The sequence below is a fragment of the Cebus imitator genome, unplaced genomic scaffold (assembly GCF_001604975.1).
Source record: "Cebus imitator isolate Cc_AM_T3 unplaced genomic scaffold, Cebus_imitator-1.0 Scaffold42, whole genome shotgun sequence".
NCBI lineage: Eukaryota > Metazoa > Chordata > Mammalia > Primates > Cebidae > Cebus > Cebus imitator.
Genome location: NW_016107357.1, coordinates 5,979,020 through 5,995,949, shown reverse-complemented (window position 1 = coordinate 5,995,949; position 16,930 = coordinate 5,979,020). Strand labels below are relative to the sequence as shown.

At 36.6% G+C, this 16,930-nt stretch overlaps 1 protein-coding gene across 4 annotated transcripts in view; it reads right to left on the bottom strand.

Moving 5' to 3' along the window:
* The window catches only part of DISP1 (dispatched RND transporter family member 1), a 163,791-nt gene that overhangs the window by 25,644 nt on the left and 121,217 nt on the right, over positions 1 to 16,930 (bottom strand). For all 4 annotated transcript variants that reach the window (XM_017526373.2, XM_017526372.2, XM_017526371.2 and 1 more), the window contains one exon: positions 1,621 to 1,650. In XM_017526373.2, coding sequence (XP_017381862.1) covers positions 1,621 to 1,650 — 30 coding nt within the window. Of the gene's footprint in view, positions 1 to 1,620; positions 1,651 to 16,930 lie in introns of those variants that run through there.

Genomic DNA, 16,930 nt, shown 5'->3' with positions numbered 1-16,930 from the left:
CTCTGGCACCCAGGCTGGAGTACGGTAGTATATTTCAGCTATGTACAAACTATGCTTCCTGGGCTTAAGAGATCCTCCCACCACAGCCTTCTGAGTAGCTGGGACTACAGGCGCAAACCACCATGCCTGGCTAACTTTTTGTATTTTTTTGTAGAAACGGGTGTCCTCAGGTTGCCCTGGTTGGTCTCAAACTCCTGACTTCAAGTGATCTGCCTGCTTCAGCCTCCCAAAGTGCTGGGATTACAGTCATGAGCCACTGTACCTAGCCTATTTGTATATTTTATCACAATTTTTAAAATAATTTTTTTAATAGGAGAGTTTACTAATTAATATTTATGTAGTAATTTCACTTCAAGAGAGGATAACTCCCTTGAGGCAGGCTTCAGTGTTATCAGCATCTGAGCTTCTTTGGCAACTGAATTTCAAAGATCACTTAGAATTTCGCTTTTTTTTTAAAAAAAATAAAACAAACAGAGTCTTGCTCTGTCACCCAGGCTGGAGTGCAATGGCCCAATCTTGGTTCACTGTAACCTCCGCCTCCCAGGTTCAAGTGATTCTCCCACCTCAGACTCCCAAGTAGCTGGGATTACAGGCACCTGCCATCACGCCCGGCTAATTTTTGTATTTTTGTAGGGACAGGGTTTCACCATGATTGTCAGGCTGATCTTGAATTCCTGACCTCAGGTGATCTGCCCACCTCGGCCTCCCAAAGTGCTGGGATTACAGACATGAGCCACTGTGCCCAACTCACTTAGAATTCTTAAATGTAATGACATTATATCAGGAATTACAATGTGTAAGAACATCTGATGAGAAAATGCTTCTTTTCTGGAACTCTTAGCTATTTAAAATTTTCTCTATTGAAAGATAAGCCTTAAACACTTCCACATAAAAGAATACTTCCATTGGTAACAGGATTTTTTTTTTTTTTAAAAAGACAACCTCTCTGAAATAAACTGCCATGAATTCAAGTCATGGGAGTTGTCAGAACAGTATCTCTTTCCTCACTAAAAAGCCACTGAGAAGCCAATCCACTGCAGGAAGGAATGCCAAATAATTAGACAAATATAAATGTTTACACACAAATAGATTTGATTTTATTATTATTACTTTTTTGAGACAGAGTCTCACTGTACTCCAGGCTGGAGTATAGCAGCATAATCTTGGGTCACTGCAACTGCCACCTCTCAGGTTCAAGTGATTCTCCTGCTTCAACCTCCCAAGTAGCTAGAACTACAGGCATGTGCCACCATGCCTGGCTAATTTTGGATTTTTGGTAGAGATGGGGTTTTGCCATGTTGGCCAGGCTGGTCCCGAACTCCTGACCTCAGGTGACCCACCCACCTCAGCCTCTCAAAGTGCTGGTATTATAAGCATGACACACTACACCAGCCCTAGACACAAATAGAACTTAATAGGGTTAGAAATCTACCTTAAGATTAAAACCACTTTTGGAGATATGGAATTCCTCAAGCAGCCAACTCATGGGAAATTTATTTTTCTTTCATAAAAATATGAATGAGGAAAGTGGAAAGAACAGCAAAATATGGAGAAAATACTAGATGGGAAAAAGCATACAGGTAAGTTTACTATTTAATAAGATAACCCAGATTATTTTACCTTTTTGGTAACTTGAAAGGTCTGGATGGTCTGAAAAAAAAAAGCAAAGGAAAAATGATCAAAAACAAAGCATCATAACATAAACAAGGCTTTACATATGTACTGAACATTTTACTTATCTCTATTACAAAGAATCCTGGAAGTGTTAAAAAAGACAATCTATTTGAGAGATTTTAAACAAGGAATGTTGGCTACTTCACATACTAGCAGAGAGAGCTCTAGTGGCTAGTCAGGAGGCAGAACCTTCCCAGACTCCATATCATCCTCTCCTGATGGAATCATAGTTACATTGTACAATATTCTTCTCTGAGATCTACAGCTACCAGATTCAGTCTTCTCTCTCATAACAGGAATCCACATCCCTAAGTCTCCAATCTAAGCTGCTTCCTTATGTAGCAAAGATTTCTAACATTTAAAAAAATAGGACATTAATACCTTCTCATACTAGAAATATTCTATTCCCTCTTCAAGATACCAGCTGCTTCTCCATTTTTCAATTTCTTAATATCTAACTTCGCAATCCACTTCAACAGATAAGGGCTTGTATTTCTAATCAGCTCTTTCCCATAGTTTGTTTTATTATTCCCTCTCATCTTCTATGCCTCCCAGATACAGGATAAGCTTGCTAAAAAAATCTGAACTCAATTTCAACCTCCAAACTCCGTAATCCCACCAGGTTTTTTTTTTTCCTATTTAATAGAAAGCATTTAATTTAATAAATATTTGTTGAACAAATAAAAGTACACTGGTTATCACAGTGTGGTCTAAAGACACCCGGGAGTTCCTGAGACCCTTTCATGGGGTCTGTGAAACCTCCCTTTTCCAACTATAGATCTCTGTAAAGCCAGATTTTCTTCATATACTTCATATATTTCAATCAAATGGCATATTGCCATAGATTACACAAGCAAATATGAGAATCCTGCTATTTTCTAGTAAGCCACATGTCAAAGAGATTTGCAAAAATGTGAAGCAATGATACTTATCTTGCTAAAGTTTTTTGTTTTGAAAAATGTAATTATTTTTCACAAAAAATGTTATTTGTATTAACATTTAATGGGCTTATTATTTTTAATGAGTTTCATAATTTAATATTTGTCAGTTCCGTTTCCAATATGTCACATATCAGCTATAACACATGAACAAAAGCTCTCTGAAGGTTTTCAACAATTTTTGAAACTGGAAAGGGGTCATGTGACCCAATGTTGAAGAACTACTACGCTAATATATTGAGGATATATAAATATTTGCTGACTGAATAAATGAATTACCTAGCTACATACTCTTTCCTAACATGAAATCTTTCACCAGACTGTACTATACTTGGAGGAAACAAAACAAAATGTAAAAATCTGTCCTCTAAACGTTCTTCTTTAAGCTATTACTGTTTCAATAGTTGGAACCCTACCGTGGAATTTCTTGAAGATTTAAAGTTCTCTTTCCTATTTTCTCTCTCCATTTACATCTCTCACTCAGATACACGTATCCATTCTTAAAAAGAAACATTTATCTAATTCCTAGTATATCCATGAAGGAGACAAAAAGGTTCACAACTATACAGGGCTAACATTCTAGAATGCACTTTGCATTAAAATGTTCATACGAAAGATGTAAGTGTTCTAAACTTCAAGCTTTACTTATATGCCCTCATTATGGATTCTAAGCCCATTAAAATATCGAAACCAAGGAGATGGAACAATCTCAGAAGTTGCCAGCACTGAAAAGAATTTTAGGGAATATATATTCCAATTCCATTGCAGCTTCATGTTTAGAGATGAGCATCAGTTTGCCTGTGGTCTCTCAGTGTCTTAATAGTGGAGCTGTAGCGAGAACTCAAGTCTCTTGATGCCTAATTTACTGCTGTCTGTCCTGTGAATATTGTCTGTAAAACCAAGGAAGAAAAGTCCATAGGGCAAAGATAAAGTATTAATCTCTTATACTGAAAAGAATTATCTTTTCTTTTGGCAGATGTGGAACTTAAAGTCTGAGTTTCCACTAAGCACAGCATAAGAGAAGATGTTGCTTTAAGAAAAAAGATGAGACTGAATATTTATAGCATTATAAAGGATAACCAAAATGCATTATTTTTATATATGTACAGTAAAATAATTCATTTAAAAAATCTAAAAAAGGTGTTAGATACATAAAAAGGAACTATACCTTATTTGTATTCCTATCTTTATAACTAGTATACTGTATGATTTTTTTGTGGATGTCAGCTCAGTATATGTTGGGTTAATGAATGGTAATCTCTCATTGCTTTTCTCACACCTAGCAGCTTTGAAGTAAGTAGACAATGAATTAAAAAAAGCAGGAAGCTGAGGACATAAATATTAACATAGGTAAATTTTATTTTGTTTCTCTTTCTCTCTTAAATACATACATTCTCTCTCTTTCGCTCTCTCTCTTCATTACTTCAGTCCATTCCTATCTGTCAATCATAAACTCTTTCGACATTTTACTAAACTCTGTAAGTTCCTCTTTGTGTTTCTGTATCCTATAGTATAGGCTCTCTGATTCAATGCTGCAGGAGCCATTAGTTTGTTGGTTAATCAGAAAGGTTAATTAAAGAGGAACATTTTTTGAAATTCTATATACATTCCTTAAATAATAGTAGCTTAAACATAAATGTCAATCTGTTGTTACATAAACCATAGACATGCTGCATTGTCTATGACTTGAGTGTTTGAGGACTTAGAATACTTGTGAGTATCCTGGCTATACTGACTGTAATACACATCTAAATTTTGATGTTTTTTTTCTAAAATCTTTTGCAATTTTTTCTTCCATGCCTAATTCAACAGTAAATTTTTTTGTAGCAATTAACCTTTATCTAGGTTTCCTAAGGCTACAATTTTCTTTTCATGAAAACAACTTTATCTTTTAGCACCTATATATAAATGAACTAAAAAATTTAATCAGATGGCATAATTACCAAAACAAGCCAACTGGCATGCATGGGTTTGGTAAGCACCCTTGTCAAATGTTGGGGACAGAGGGGGTGGCTGGCACTCAGCTGGCCAGGGCCATCCAAGCATGCATGGAGGGATGGAGCGTAGGGCAACTCCAGTGAGCTGGTGTGGGCTCAGCAGCTTTACACAGAGTGGGCTTTCAGTGAACACAGTGACATCTGAAGAAGCCATGAAGCACATTTAGTTGTTTTGGTGAATCTGCAAAAAGACCCAAAACCCCTAAAACCTATATTTTCAAATACAAGTACATATTGATTTTTCAATATGAGTATTATTGAGATATAATTTATATACCATCTAATTCACTCATTTAAAGTGTACAATTCCATGGTTTTTAGTATCTTCATGAGTTATAGTAGGAAAGAGTATGTAGTTAGGTAATTCAATTATTCAGTCAGCAAATATTCAGTCACAACTATACATTGATTTTAAATTTTTTCATTTAAATTTTTTTTTTTAGTTGTTCATTTCTTTAACCATTTTTTTTGTTTTTAAGACGGAGTTTCGCTCTTGTTGCCCAGGCTGGAGTGCAATGACACGATCTTGGCTCACTGCAACCTCCACCTCTTGAGTTCAAGCAATTCTCCTGCCTCAGCCTCCTGAGTAGCTTGGATTACAGGCATGTGCCACCACGCCTGGCTAATTTTGTATTTTTAGTAGAGACGGGGTTTCTCCATGTTGGTCAGGCTGGTCTCAAACTCCTGATCTCAAGTGATCTGCCCACCTCAGCCTCTCAAAGTGCTGGGATTACAGGCCTGAGCCACCACGCCTGGCAAATTATTATTATTATTTTTTGAGACAAGTTCTTGCTCTGTCACCCAGGCTTGAGTGCAGTGGGCCAGCTCACTACAGTCTCAATTTCCTGGGCTCAAGCAATCCTCCTGTCTCAGCCTCCTGAGTAGTTGGGACCACAGGTGTGTGCCACCACACCCAGTTAATTTTTTAAATTTTTTATTTGTAGATGTAGGGTCTCCCTATGTTGCCTAGGCTGGTCCTAAACTCCTGGGCTCAAGTGATCCTCTCTCCTAGCCTCCCAGAGAGCTGAGATTATAGACATGAGCCACTGTGCCCAGCTTATATATTGATTTTAAAAGAGTATGCTTTCTGAACCCCAGTGATGAAACTACTAATGAACTATGAAAACAAACTTATTTTTCCAGAGAGTAAGGCAGGGAACAATTCCTTGTATGCAAAAATCTTAATTTTTCTTTCCCAGTTTTCTGCTTACACATCCTTAAAAGTACATCTTAAATTTCTAAGAGAAATTAAGAGATTTTGCCCTCTTTAGGCCTAAAATGATCCTCACAGCCATAATTCTGGAACATATCATACTGAGCAAAGAAATGGTATTTTGTTACATACATTTGGGTTGTAACAAGTGTAAACACTCTCTTTCCCCCTCTTACCCCCTGCCACTAACTTTTTCTTTCAACTAAATAGAAATCCACAGATCTATGACTAATTTACTCTTTAGAAAGAAACAACTATGGGTTCATCATGGTCTCTCTGCTTGAGTAAGGATTTCATGTCATGTTAAATTTGAGACAGTAAGTGGAGACTGTCAACATTTGTTGGAAAAGGAAAATTGAGGTTACCACAAAGAAACCTCCTGGGAAAACATTAGATCCCTCTGAAGTTTCTATACTAATGGGCGTGACAAACAGATGATGGAAACACCCAAACCACACTACAGGTAAAACTTGAAGCCTGTTTGTTTTCCAGCGTTGCCTTCTTTAATTCTGCTTTTTCAATCTCTTACTAGAAACACCTGTGAAAGAAGGCAAGCAAGGGAGTCTACCACATACTTTCATAGATCAATAGTAGCGTTCCTCCATTTGTAAAATCCTTTGTAATTGTTACTTTTAATATCTACCTAATAAAACCTGCAGATGACTTTCATTCTAACTTCAGTCTTGTGTTGACAAATAACTAGTAAAAACAAACAAATCTAACCTCCGAGAGAGAAAAACTATCTTTTTCCAGCATTCACCTTTTAATAAAAACAAACCCAAGCAAGCAATAATAATCTTCAGTGGGAACATTTTCCTGTTTTTGGATTAGGTTTTTAGCCTTTTATTCTGCTGGGAAAGGCCCAAGGAAAGATGGCAATTGCATGTCCCGCCACACACTCCCACAGGCTGTGGTGTAGGTAAGCTTGGGTCCCCAGAGAGTCCACAAGCTGCAGTGTCATTCTTTCTCTCCCACTCAAGAAAGCATTTCTGTATGCAAGTGACTGACAGTGATATTATTTTAGGGCTAAGCTCGAATCTGTTTTTTAAAAAAGCAAAGCATGTACAAACTGGGGTACTCATAACTGGTAATAAATTGCCCTTGGCACTTCACACTTGAGAACTGTAACAGCAGTTGAGAATCTTGGCTACAGTACTCTGATGACCGGTGAACTGTGGTATGTGTACATACATCGGTCAATGAGACTGTAAAGTTTTCAGAGGGAGGGAGAGTGGGAGGTACCAAGTGAAATAATCAAGATAATAGGGGTAGACACAGGCAAGGGAATTTTTTTGAAAAGGTAATAGAAAAAAAGGCGTTTGAAAGGGGTAAAGTTAAGAATCAGAAAAAATGTGGAAAAGCTACATATCGTCTGTTTCTTTGTTTTGCTCACCTGTTCTCTCTATTAATAATTTTTGGAAAGAGAAGGGAGCTTGTAAAGGAAGTGAGAATAGTGAAACACAATAACTTTTCCATCAGTCTAGAGAATTCTATTTTAGACGTAACTGCAGAATTAACATCACAACTTATAAACGGAGAGTCTCAGGCCGGGTGCGAGGCGCATGCCTGTAAATGTCATCACTTTGGGAGGCCCAGGCGGGAGGATCGCTTGAGCCCAGGAGTTCAAGACCAGCCTGGGTACGATAGTGAGACCTTATCTCTACAAAGAATAGAAAAATTAGCTGGCGTGGTGGCATGCACCTGTATTCCCAGCTACTCAGGAGGCTGAGAAGGGAGCATTCGTGAGCCCAGGAGGTCAGTGCTGCTGTTAGGCAAGATCATACCATGAAAAAAACATACTTTCAGCTTTATGGTAGTAACCAAACTTTTAAACAAAACAGTGCTGAAAGTAACATTTTAGCCTCAAAAGTCACATTGGATTGTGTCATACTGTCTTTTTGTAAGAGGCTATTCTGCAAGTAGTAACTTCAGTTCAGCACTGGTAAGTTAGAAAGAAAGTATTTGAAAAAAAAAAAATCCATACTTTGATGATCATTCTGGATTCCCAACAAAAACAGAGCCATTCTTCATATTAAGTATTTCCATGAAACATCCCTGGCACACTTGGGTTCCGTCATGAAGATGAAACAGATACCCTGCAGACAAGCTAAGCTTGACCTCTAACCCATTTTTCATGTACCAGGGCTAAATGTTTATGATCTGTGTCAAGTGATTTTAAGGATAACAATAACCACAACTATGTGTGTGATGCATTTCCTAAATGCTTAAGAGCTGCTGACTCAAAAGTGTTGGTCATCTTGATGTCTAGAACTGTTAAAACTGAACAAAGTGACAGCTTCTATACAAAATAAACTAGGAGGCACCAGACAAAGGTGGGAGTGGCAAGACTAACATGTAAAGAGCACCTTATAAATACTATGCACTTTATAAATGCTAAACAAAGAAATTTAGCATATATTGAATAACTATTTTGAGTACAAGAAAAATACTTCTTTCTCTTTAAGAGAACAGCAAACTTAGAAATCAAAAGGTGTGAAGTTAAAGTCTGGACCCTGAAACTCATTAGCTGAATAATCTTGAGTAATTCCTTAGGATTTGTGAGAAAGAGACAATACTTTAGAATGAGCTGGTGTGGGTAATAGCTTTCTGTAAACTGTTGAGAATTATCCAAAAGAAAAAAGGTACTACTATCACATTATTATTTTTTCATCCAAAAATGGCATTCGAACATCAGTTAGGAGTAATGCAAAAGACTCATATAAAGCATAAGGTTCCTTTCTTCATCGGCACTGTACACCTTTATGATTTACTTAACAGGATCATTCTTACTACTAGCTGAATATAACATAAAAATCAATGTTGTCACACCCACAAGCCTAATTACAACAAGAGACTGTCAGAACTGTAAGAAACCCTAAAAGTCATCTCACTTAACACCTTCATGACACTAAGGAGAAAAGGGTCCAAGGTCATAGAGCAAGTCAGTGGTAGGGCCAGGTCTAGAATCCAAATACTTTGACTCAGTCCTGTGCTTTATTGGCCACACACTGAAAAAGAAAAGTTGCACACTGATGCAGACTAGCAGGTATTGCTTGTGAACTAAAAAGGAAAAGGAAGGCAGAAATGGGAAGAGCTTCCTAATCGAAAGCAAATGGCACATGTGCACAAGAGGGCATGTGCAAGGATGTCCACTGAAGTGGCTTACAGTAAGGAAAGCAACCTTAATGTTCACTTATTAGTAAGAAGATTCTCAAATAAATGGCAGCACATCGATGCAACAGGGGACTACACAGAATGAATACATATGCACATACAAACATACACTGATATGGAAAGAATTTTAAAGTAATAAGTTTCAAAACAACTCATACTGTATTCATATGAAAAAAACAGTAAATATTTTAGAAGCTCAGAAGGGAACTTGGCAAATCAATAGACCTGTTTACCAGAGAGGAAAGAAAAGGATTAGGAAAAGAATCAAGGAGTTTCATTTTGTATTTTTGAATTCCTCATAAGCACATGTTCATAAATTAGTTGTATAATTAAAAAGTGAATCGAATTTTTATAAAGGGTAATTGCATATGTATTCATTTATGTACATATGATAGAAACATTTTATTTGAAAATTTCTCACTGCTACATAATTTGGGGGAATGGGGCATCTTGGCTAACTCTAATCTAGATGAAAAGAATAGTATACAAAGATCTTAAATTTCCAAAAACAAAATACATTTAATACAATTTATAGTTAATACTATTTAATTCACTGCCAGTTTAAGTGACACCAAGTAATTTGATGACCACTGGAATCACCTGGGTAGCTTACTAAAACTAGAGATTTCCAGCCCCCTCCCCAGGGATCTGGTTCAGTAGGTCTCGAAATAGAGACTACACAGTCAGAGCTTGAACCACTGTCTTGGACAATTTGCCAGGAATATATATCTCCAGACAAGAAACAATTAGAGAACAATACAAGAAAGTAATTATAACATACAGGTATAGTACAAACATTAAGTGAATGGGGAATAGGATGATAATATTGGACCAGAGCAGTCCAAGGTCTAGCCCCTGAAACTTGAAATAAGAAACAGAGGAAAAGAAAACAAACCTTGTGTCAACACTTAGGAGCAAAGTCAGTGAGGCTTTACTATGATGGAGTAGCGAGGATGACAACTTACTGGATTAGGAGTTGCTTGAGGGGAAGCAAGAGACTGAAGTGGGTAATAGAAATAGGAAGCAGCTAAAGTTTTTTGAGTAACAACTGATAGGATAAAAACATTATTTTTGGAGGACTGATTTGGTAGTTATGTGCAGGATGAACTGGCTAGGGGAAACGCTAAAGGGAAGGAGAGCAGGTTAGGAGCTGCTGCAGTGACCCGTCTAGAATAAATAGAGAGAAAAAAAGGAAAATACTTAATCTTTTAATAATTCAGAAAGCCTCTGAGAATCTTATCAATATGTTAATCAAAATTATAAGCATCTATTGTCATAAATATATATGGTATTACAAGAAAATAATTCTGGTGACATTTTAATATTTTTATAAAATTATGTAAGTACAATTAGAATTGCCTAGAACTATAATTAATTAAAAATAATATCGGTGCCTACTGAAGTGAAGTCAGTGATAATTTGAGTTATGAGACAAATAAGTTGTTCAAAAGATTAGTCTACAGGTTGAGGATACAGTTTTATATGTACATTTTGTGACTTACATTAAGCCTAATTCAACAAACATATTTTATTACTTTCATTAAGATGAGAAAGATACACACACATTTCTCACTTTCAAAATATTATGGATCTTACATAAAATACTAAAACCTTTCTGCATTTCCACTATAAACTATACAAACTGCATACAGAGTTTGTGTGTTAATTATAACCTCAGTGACGACATATTCGCATTTCTGAAAGTAAGTTCAAATTATGTATCTTATATCTAAGATCCCATCTCAAATTTGCTCATTTATTCACAGGACAAGGCCATCATCAATGAGACCAGAGATCATGAGCATAAACACAATCATAATTCATAAATGTGCAAATTCTTTTCCTCCAACATTTGCTTTGTTTCAATTTTTAGTTTGTCTACATTGTGTTCAATGCAAGAACTATTATTTTAGCTCAAAATTAAAAGAAACATTTTAAATATTTTTAAAGTTCATTTCCCACATATCCTGGATCATTTTGTCACTATTAAATTACTCAGTATTGTACAAGGTTGAGCTTGGAAGGTTAAAAGTCACACCTGCTATCAAAAAAAAAAAAAAAAAAAAACTTGGATGGGGGGTTAAAAAATAATAAAAAATCCACGGTATCAAACTGAATTCCAACAGTGTAACCAATACCTTGCAGCTGTTGTGATATCTTCATTTTACAGACCAGGAGGAGAGACATTTCCCTCAAACTTCTATAGACATTCTTTAGTTATGCTTTTAAGGACAAAAATATATAGGGAAATTGATTTTTCTTCCTGATCTAAACTTTCTCATGCTCAATCTCTAACTTAAAATTTAAATTTTTGTAACTCAAATCATTGTGAAAAGCTTTAAAAAAGGTCAGTAATACTGATTTAGGAAAAGGGTATCTTCTCAAAATCTGAGATGAGAAAAAATAATAAACTAAACTTAAAATAATTAAACTGAGGAAATAATGAGAATTTTCTGAAAAACAAAACAAAACCAGGGAAAGCCTCGCCATGCTCGGCTGCATGATCTCAAACTGTAGTAATGTTCTTATTACACTTTGGCACTAGGGCAGCCAGGGAAAACTTTAAATTTATTGTATTCAATTTGTCACCATATAGATTCTGTTTGCAACTCCAGGATCTATTATATATGCCAGTGACACTCAAATACTATATGACAACTTTTAGGAACAAATTCTAAGAATAATGTATTTTTTAAAAGACCACAATGAGAAATCAGAGGACCTGTTTCAAACTGGGTCTTAATCTTGGGTTTTAACCTCTTTGGCTCCAATCTCCTTTGTAAAATAAGGAGAGCTGGATTAAATTATTTCTAAGGTTCTTTCCTGCTGTGAAATTCTATTGTATTTTCCTGTGGAAAATAAGTCACCACATATTTCAGTCTCCTGGGAAGTATTTCAACACTCTGGCATGGCTAAAACTGGTGAGCCAGTTTCCTTTAATCAAAATTCTATGTTAAAATATTTCACATGAATAGGCAATAAAAATGATTTCCCCCCCCCCCATAAGGTAGGCAAGAACTAGCATTTTAAAATGCTTTGAAAAAATAATGCTGGCTCTTTATATGAACGGCTAGGGACAGACTTTTTAAATGACTAGACAAACGGCTTTTTAAAAAGTGCTCAAAAATGCTTGCTAGGGGGACAGGGCAGAATTCCCCATCTGTCTGCTTTAGATGAAGGTAGAGACTGATGAACGGGGTGACACCAATAACACATCCGTGTTGGCGCATGTCACACTGTAGGAAATAATGCCAGGTTACTAAAGTGCTCATGTTTAGATTGCTCAGGAATCATCTAGTTTACCAACCGAGTGAGTTTTATCAGAAGAGCAAACATAAAAGAATGCTGAAGTTAAAAGGGCTATTTAAAATTTTCCTAAAGTACTTTTCCCGAGTTTCTGATTTACTATCTCAGAAAGGCAATGTATACCCTTCTTTTTTCATTCTAAAAATTTTTCCTATGGTAGGCTTTTTCACTTAATGTTTTGTCCATTCTAAAATATTTAATTTTTAAAGGAAGAGGAAAGCTTTAATGAGGAATATATTTTCTGTTTTAATGTTGGTTTTGTTTTCTGATTATAAAACTAACACATTCATTTACTTGACGTATAAAAAAATGCAGATAATTACAAATGAAAACACAGTCACCCATATTCTCACCACACGCATAAAACATTGTAACTCTTTGTGATCTATTTTCTCTGAATATTTTCTCCTTTTTGCCTAAATATAGAAATTGAATATAAACAAAATTAGGATCATATTAGATGCACAAAGTATTATCGTTTTGGATTAGCATCTTCTGCGTAATTAAAATCTTCTGAAAACATGATTTTTAGTAGCCATATAATGTTCCATTATATTTGCCATTACTTATTCATCACACAATCGTGCCCATACTACTACGTTACATTAGATCTCAACTTGTTTCTCATTTATTTATAAGAGTCTTGAATTAAAGCTAGGAAACATACACAATTGTGGCAAACATTTTTCCTAGTTTGTGGAATTTTTTTTCTTTTCTTGAGACGGAGTCTCGCTCTGTCATCCAGGCTGGAGTGCAGTGGCACGATCTCGGCTCACTGTAACCTCCGAGTCCCTGGTTCAAGCAATTCTCCTGCCTCAGCCTCCCTAGTTGCTGGGATTAGAGGCATGTGCCATTAGACCCAGCTAATTTTTGTATTTTTAGTAGAGACAGGGTTTCACCATGTTGGCCAGGATAGTCTCGATCTCTTGACCTTGTGATCCGCCCACCTCGGCCTCCCAAAGTGCTAGGATTAGGCATGAGCCACCCCACCCGGACAGTTTGTGGTATTTTTTAAGATGATTTTTGGATAGGCATTACAATTTTTTTCCATACTTGTAATTTTTCTTTGTAATTTCTATGACTGCTTTCACAATTAAAGAGTCATCCTTGATCCAGATGTTAGTTTTTCCCAGTTTCACTTACTTAATAATCTAGGTAAGCTCTATTACTGTCTGCTGCTTCAATTTGCCATCTTTGGTAAATTTTTTTTTTTTTTTTTGAGGTGGAGCTTTCCTCTTGTCACCCAGGCTGGAGTGCAATGGTGCAATCTTGGCTCAATGCAACCTCCACCTCCCAGGTTCAAGCGATTCTGTTGCCTCAGCCTCCTAAGTAGCTGGAATTACAGGCATGGAACACCATGTCCAGCTAATTTTGTATTTTTAGTAGAGACGGAGTGGCCAGGCTGGTCTCGAACTCCTGACCTCAGGTGATCCACTTGCCTCGGCCTCCCAAAGTGCTATGATTATAGGCGTGAGCCACAATGCCCAGCCAAAACTGTTTTAAGGGGAAAATAGAATCTAAAAATTAATTTTCACAAAATATACAGCATCCAATATTGTGAGAATAATAGCTAATCATGGCACACTTGTGCAGCTATGGGATTGAATTTCCAGAGTCTGGCTGAACCATCCACATTGGTCTTGGTACAGGCTATATAGTCTCATGTCATCTAGTAACAGTTGTTCACTGAGGTTTAATTAACAGTGGGGATGAATATAGATTCTGAGTCGAATGGTCTTTCTAGAACTACAACAGTGGTTACAGAAATCTCTCAGTTAATTGGTGCCCATTTTGTCAGCCAGGTTTTGGGAAGCTGGGCTAGGAGAATAATGGGAAAATGGGGCTCTATTTTGTTTCATCATTTCCTGAAGGGGAGTCGCATGTGGTTTCTTGGCTTTTAAGAAGAAAAGAATTTTAGTCTGACCCCATTTGAGAATGGGAACTAAGTGGAAGTCAGGAGCCCACTGAATTATCAAGCAGTTTTACTTTATGAAAGTTTTATATGTACTACGTGGTCTGTTTCATTTGTCCTAGTGTATCCATGGATGTGTCTACCAATTCTTTTCGAAGAATCACATTATTTTATTTTGGCTTCAAATTAGGCAAGTCCCAGGGCAGAATACATGTAGGAATTCCTAATTCTCTTTTTGAGAATGGGTTTACAGTGTTATTCTTGCATCTGTAGCTTGAAAACAATTCCAGCCAGTGAAAGACCGGAGGATTAAATGGGCCCCAGACAAAATATAAGAACTTTAATTCTCTATGGTAGGCGCATGCTAGAACAAAGATCCTGAACGGGCTTTCAAAAGCCTTTCAGTTCATTCAGAACAACTTCATAACAGGGCAAATGCAAGAACATCAAGACTCCCATATGCTTTCCTTGTGCATATAGGTCTTTCTTACAAAGCAATCTCACATTCAATGCCAAATCAACTGAGCTTACTAAGTTTTCCCGGAACCTGACTTACGTCGTAGGCTGAAGTATTTTGGAGGAAAAAGGCATATGTAGAATCCAAGGGCTCTCTCTTATTATAAATGGTCAAATCACCCTTTCTATTCCTTCTTCCTGGCTTAAATCTGGCTCTTTCATATGAAAAACTTAAATCTTTCTATAATCTTGGCTTGCTTCTAGCATACCATCTCTGACGGAGAGATGGAAAAGGTGTGTTACTGCCTTTCCTAAGAAGGGTTACCTAAGGACAGCCCTTTATTTTCTCAGCATTATTAATTCATTCCTTTTGTCATCTCTTCTCCACCCTAAAATTTCAATTCACTAAGTACTTTTTGAACAGTAAAAAATAAAAGATAAAATTTCTACTCTTAAGTACTAAAATAGGAACATGAGAGGCTTACAGAGATGCAACTGGGAAAGCAAATAAAGGAAGACAGGTGCAAGACTACGATCACATCACAAAATACTCCACTTCTCAGATTCTGAAATCAAAATGCTGCTTAATGTTGCCATATTCAAATCAAGGGGGAATATTTCTACATGTATATCTATTCCCCCTTGATTTGAAGATGGCAACATTTTGAAGATGGTGAGGTGGCAACTCAGAGTGGAACTGGGTTTATTAAGAAACTCTAGTAAGAGCAGACCTGAAGGGAAATCGTCTCCCTCTTCCTCCAACTGCATATATTCTTCCTCCTACACCATACCAGGAATACAAAAATTAATAGTATTGTCCCTGCCTTCCAAGTATATATAGACTGGTCAAGAAGGTGAAGGAAGTTTTAAGCTTGGTGGTCGGGGGATTTCTTAAATTCCTCATGTCATTCTTTTAAACCATTCTGATTTCACTCAAGTCTTCAGTGAAAGGCACTAAGTTAAACTGTTAAGACTTTGATGCATTTTTACGTATGTACATATCTATGTAACCACCACTCAGATCATGAGATACAACCTCTCCCAGCACTCCAAAGGCTCACCTGTGCCTCTTCCCAATCGATAATCATACCCTGTCCCCAGAGGCAATCAACGTTCAGGCTTTTATCACCACAGATTAGTTTTGCCTAAAGAATCGCCTTTTAAAAAATCCAAAGATAAAAGTTTAAGCAAAACCTTACATAGTTAAAATTCAGGTTAACTCAAGTTTATAAAAACACATAAAAATGAAGTCCTACTAATGAGTGACTCCTAAATGAGATTTAATTTTTTTCTCCTGAAGTTTCAGAAATACCTTTTCCAATGACTTATAAAGATAGATCTTATATAACTTACAGAAGGCCTCTGATGAGCAACAAAACTCCACTGATCTACAATAAAACTACCACTAGTATTGTTATTTGGCATTATGCTACTTTTAATGGGCTAATATTTTTTAAAATCCATACTATTCTGCCTCCCTACATTTTAGTTTCTTTCCAAGTTTGAGTTCTTGCCTGAGTTAACAATATCTAGCTATGCTTACTTAGATGTAATAAACAAAGAAATGTTTCAGTGTAAAAATTACAAAGTATAATCTTTAACTCTGATACTTTGGTTTGACAGAATATCTCTATATATCTATGTACCTATCCATCTCTCTATCCATCCTTCCATCCATTCATCCTTCCATCCATCATCCATCCATCATCCATCAATCCATTTATTTATTTAGAGACAGGATCTTGCTCTGTTTCCTAGGAGTGCAGTGGCCCAATCTGGTCCCACTGCAGCCTCAACCTCTTAGGCTCAAGTGATCCTCCCTGTTCAGCCTCCCAAGTAGCTAGCACCACAGGCATGCACTACCATGCCCAGCTAATTTTTATTTTTTTTAAGAGATGGGGTCTCACTATGTTGTTCTGGCTTGATAGAATATTTAAATAAAGCTCTTCTGCAGGCTATTGTGAATATAAAAATAACCATAATAGTGATACATGTAGACAAGAAATAAAGATCTGAAATTTTAAAAAGTTGATGGGGGTAAGAAAAAAACCGAGTGATATTATGGAAATGACAGTCATGTAAAATAGTAGAAGAGGAGGTTCTGTTAATTGTGAAAGAGGGCAGAAATGGTCATAGTACACAGAATAAAAAGAAAGAAAAGCAGGCTGGGCATGGTGGCTCATGCCTGTAATCCCAGAACTTTGGGAGCCCCAGGTGGGTGGATCACCAGGTCAGGAGTTCAAAACTAGCCTGGCCAAAA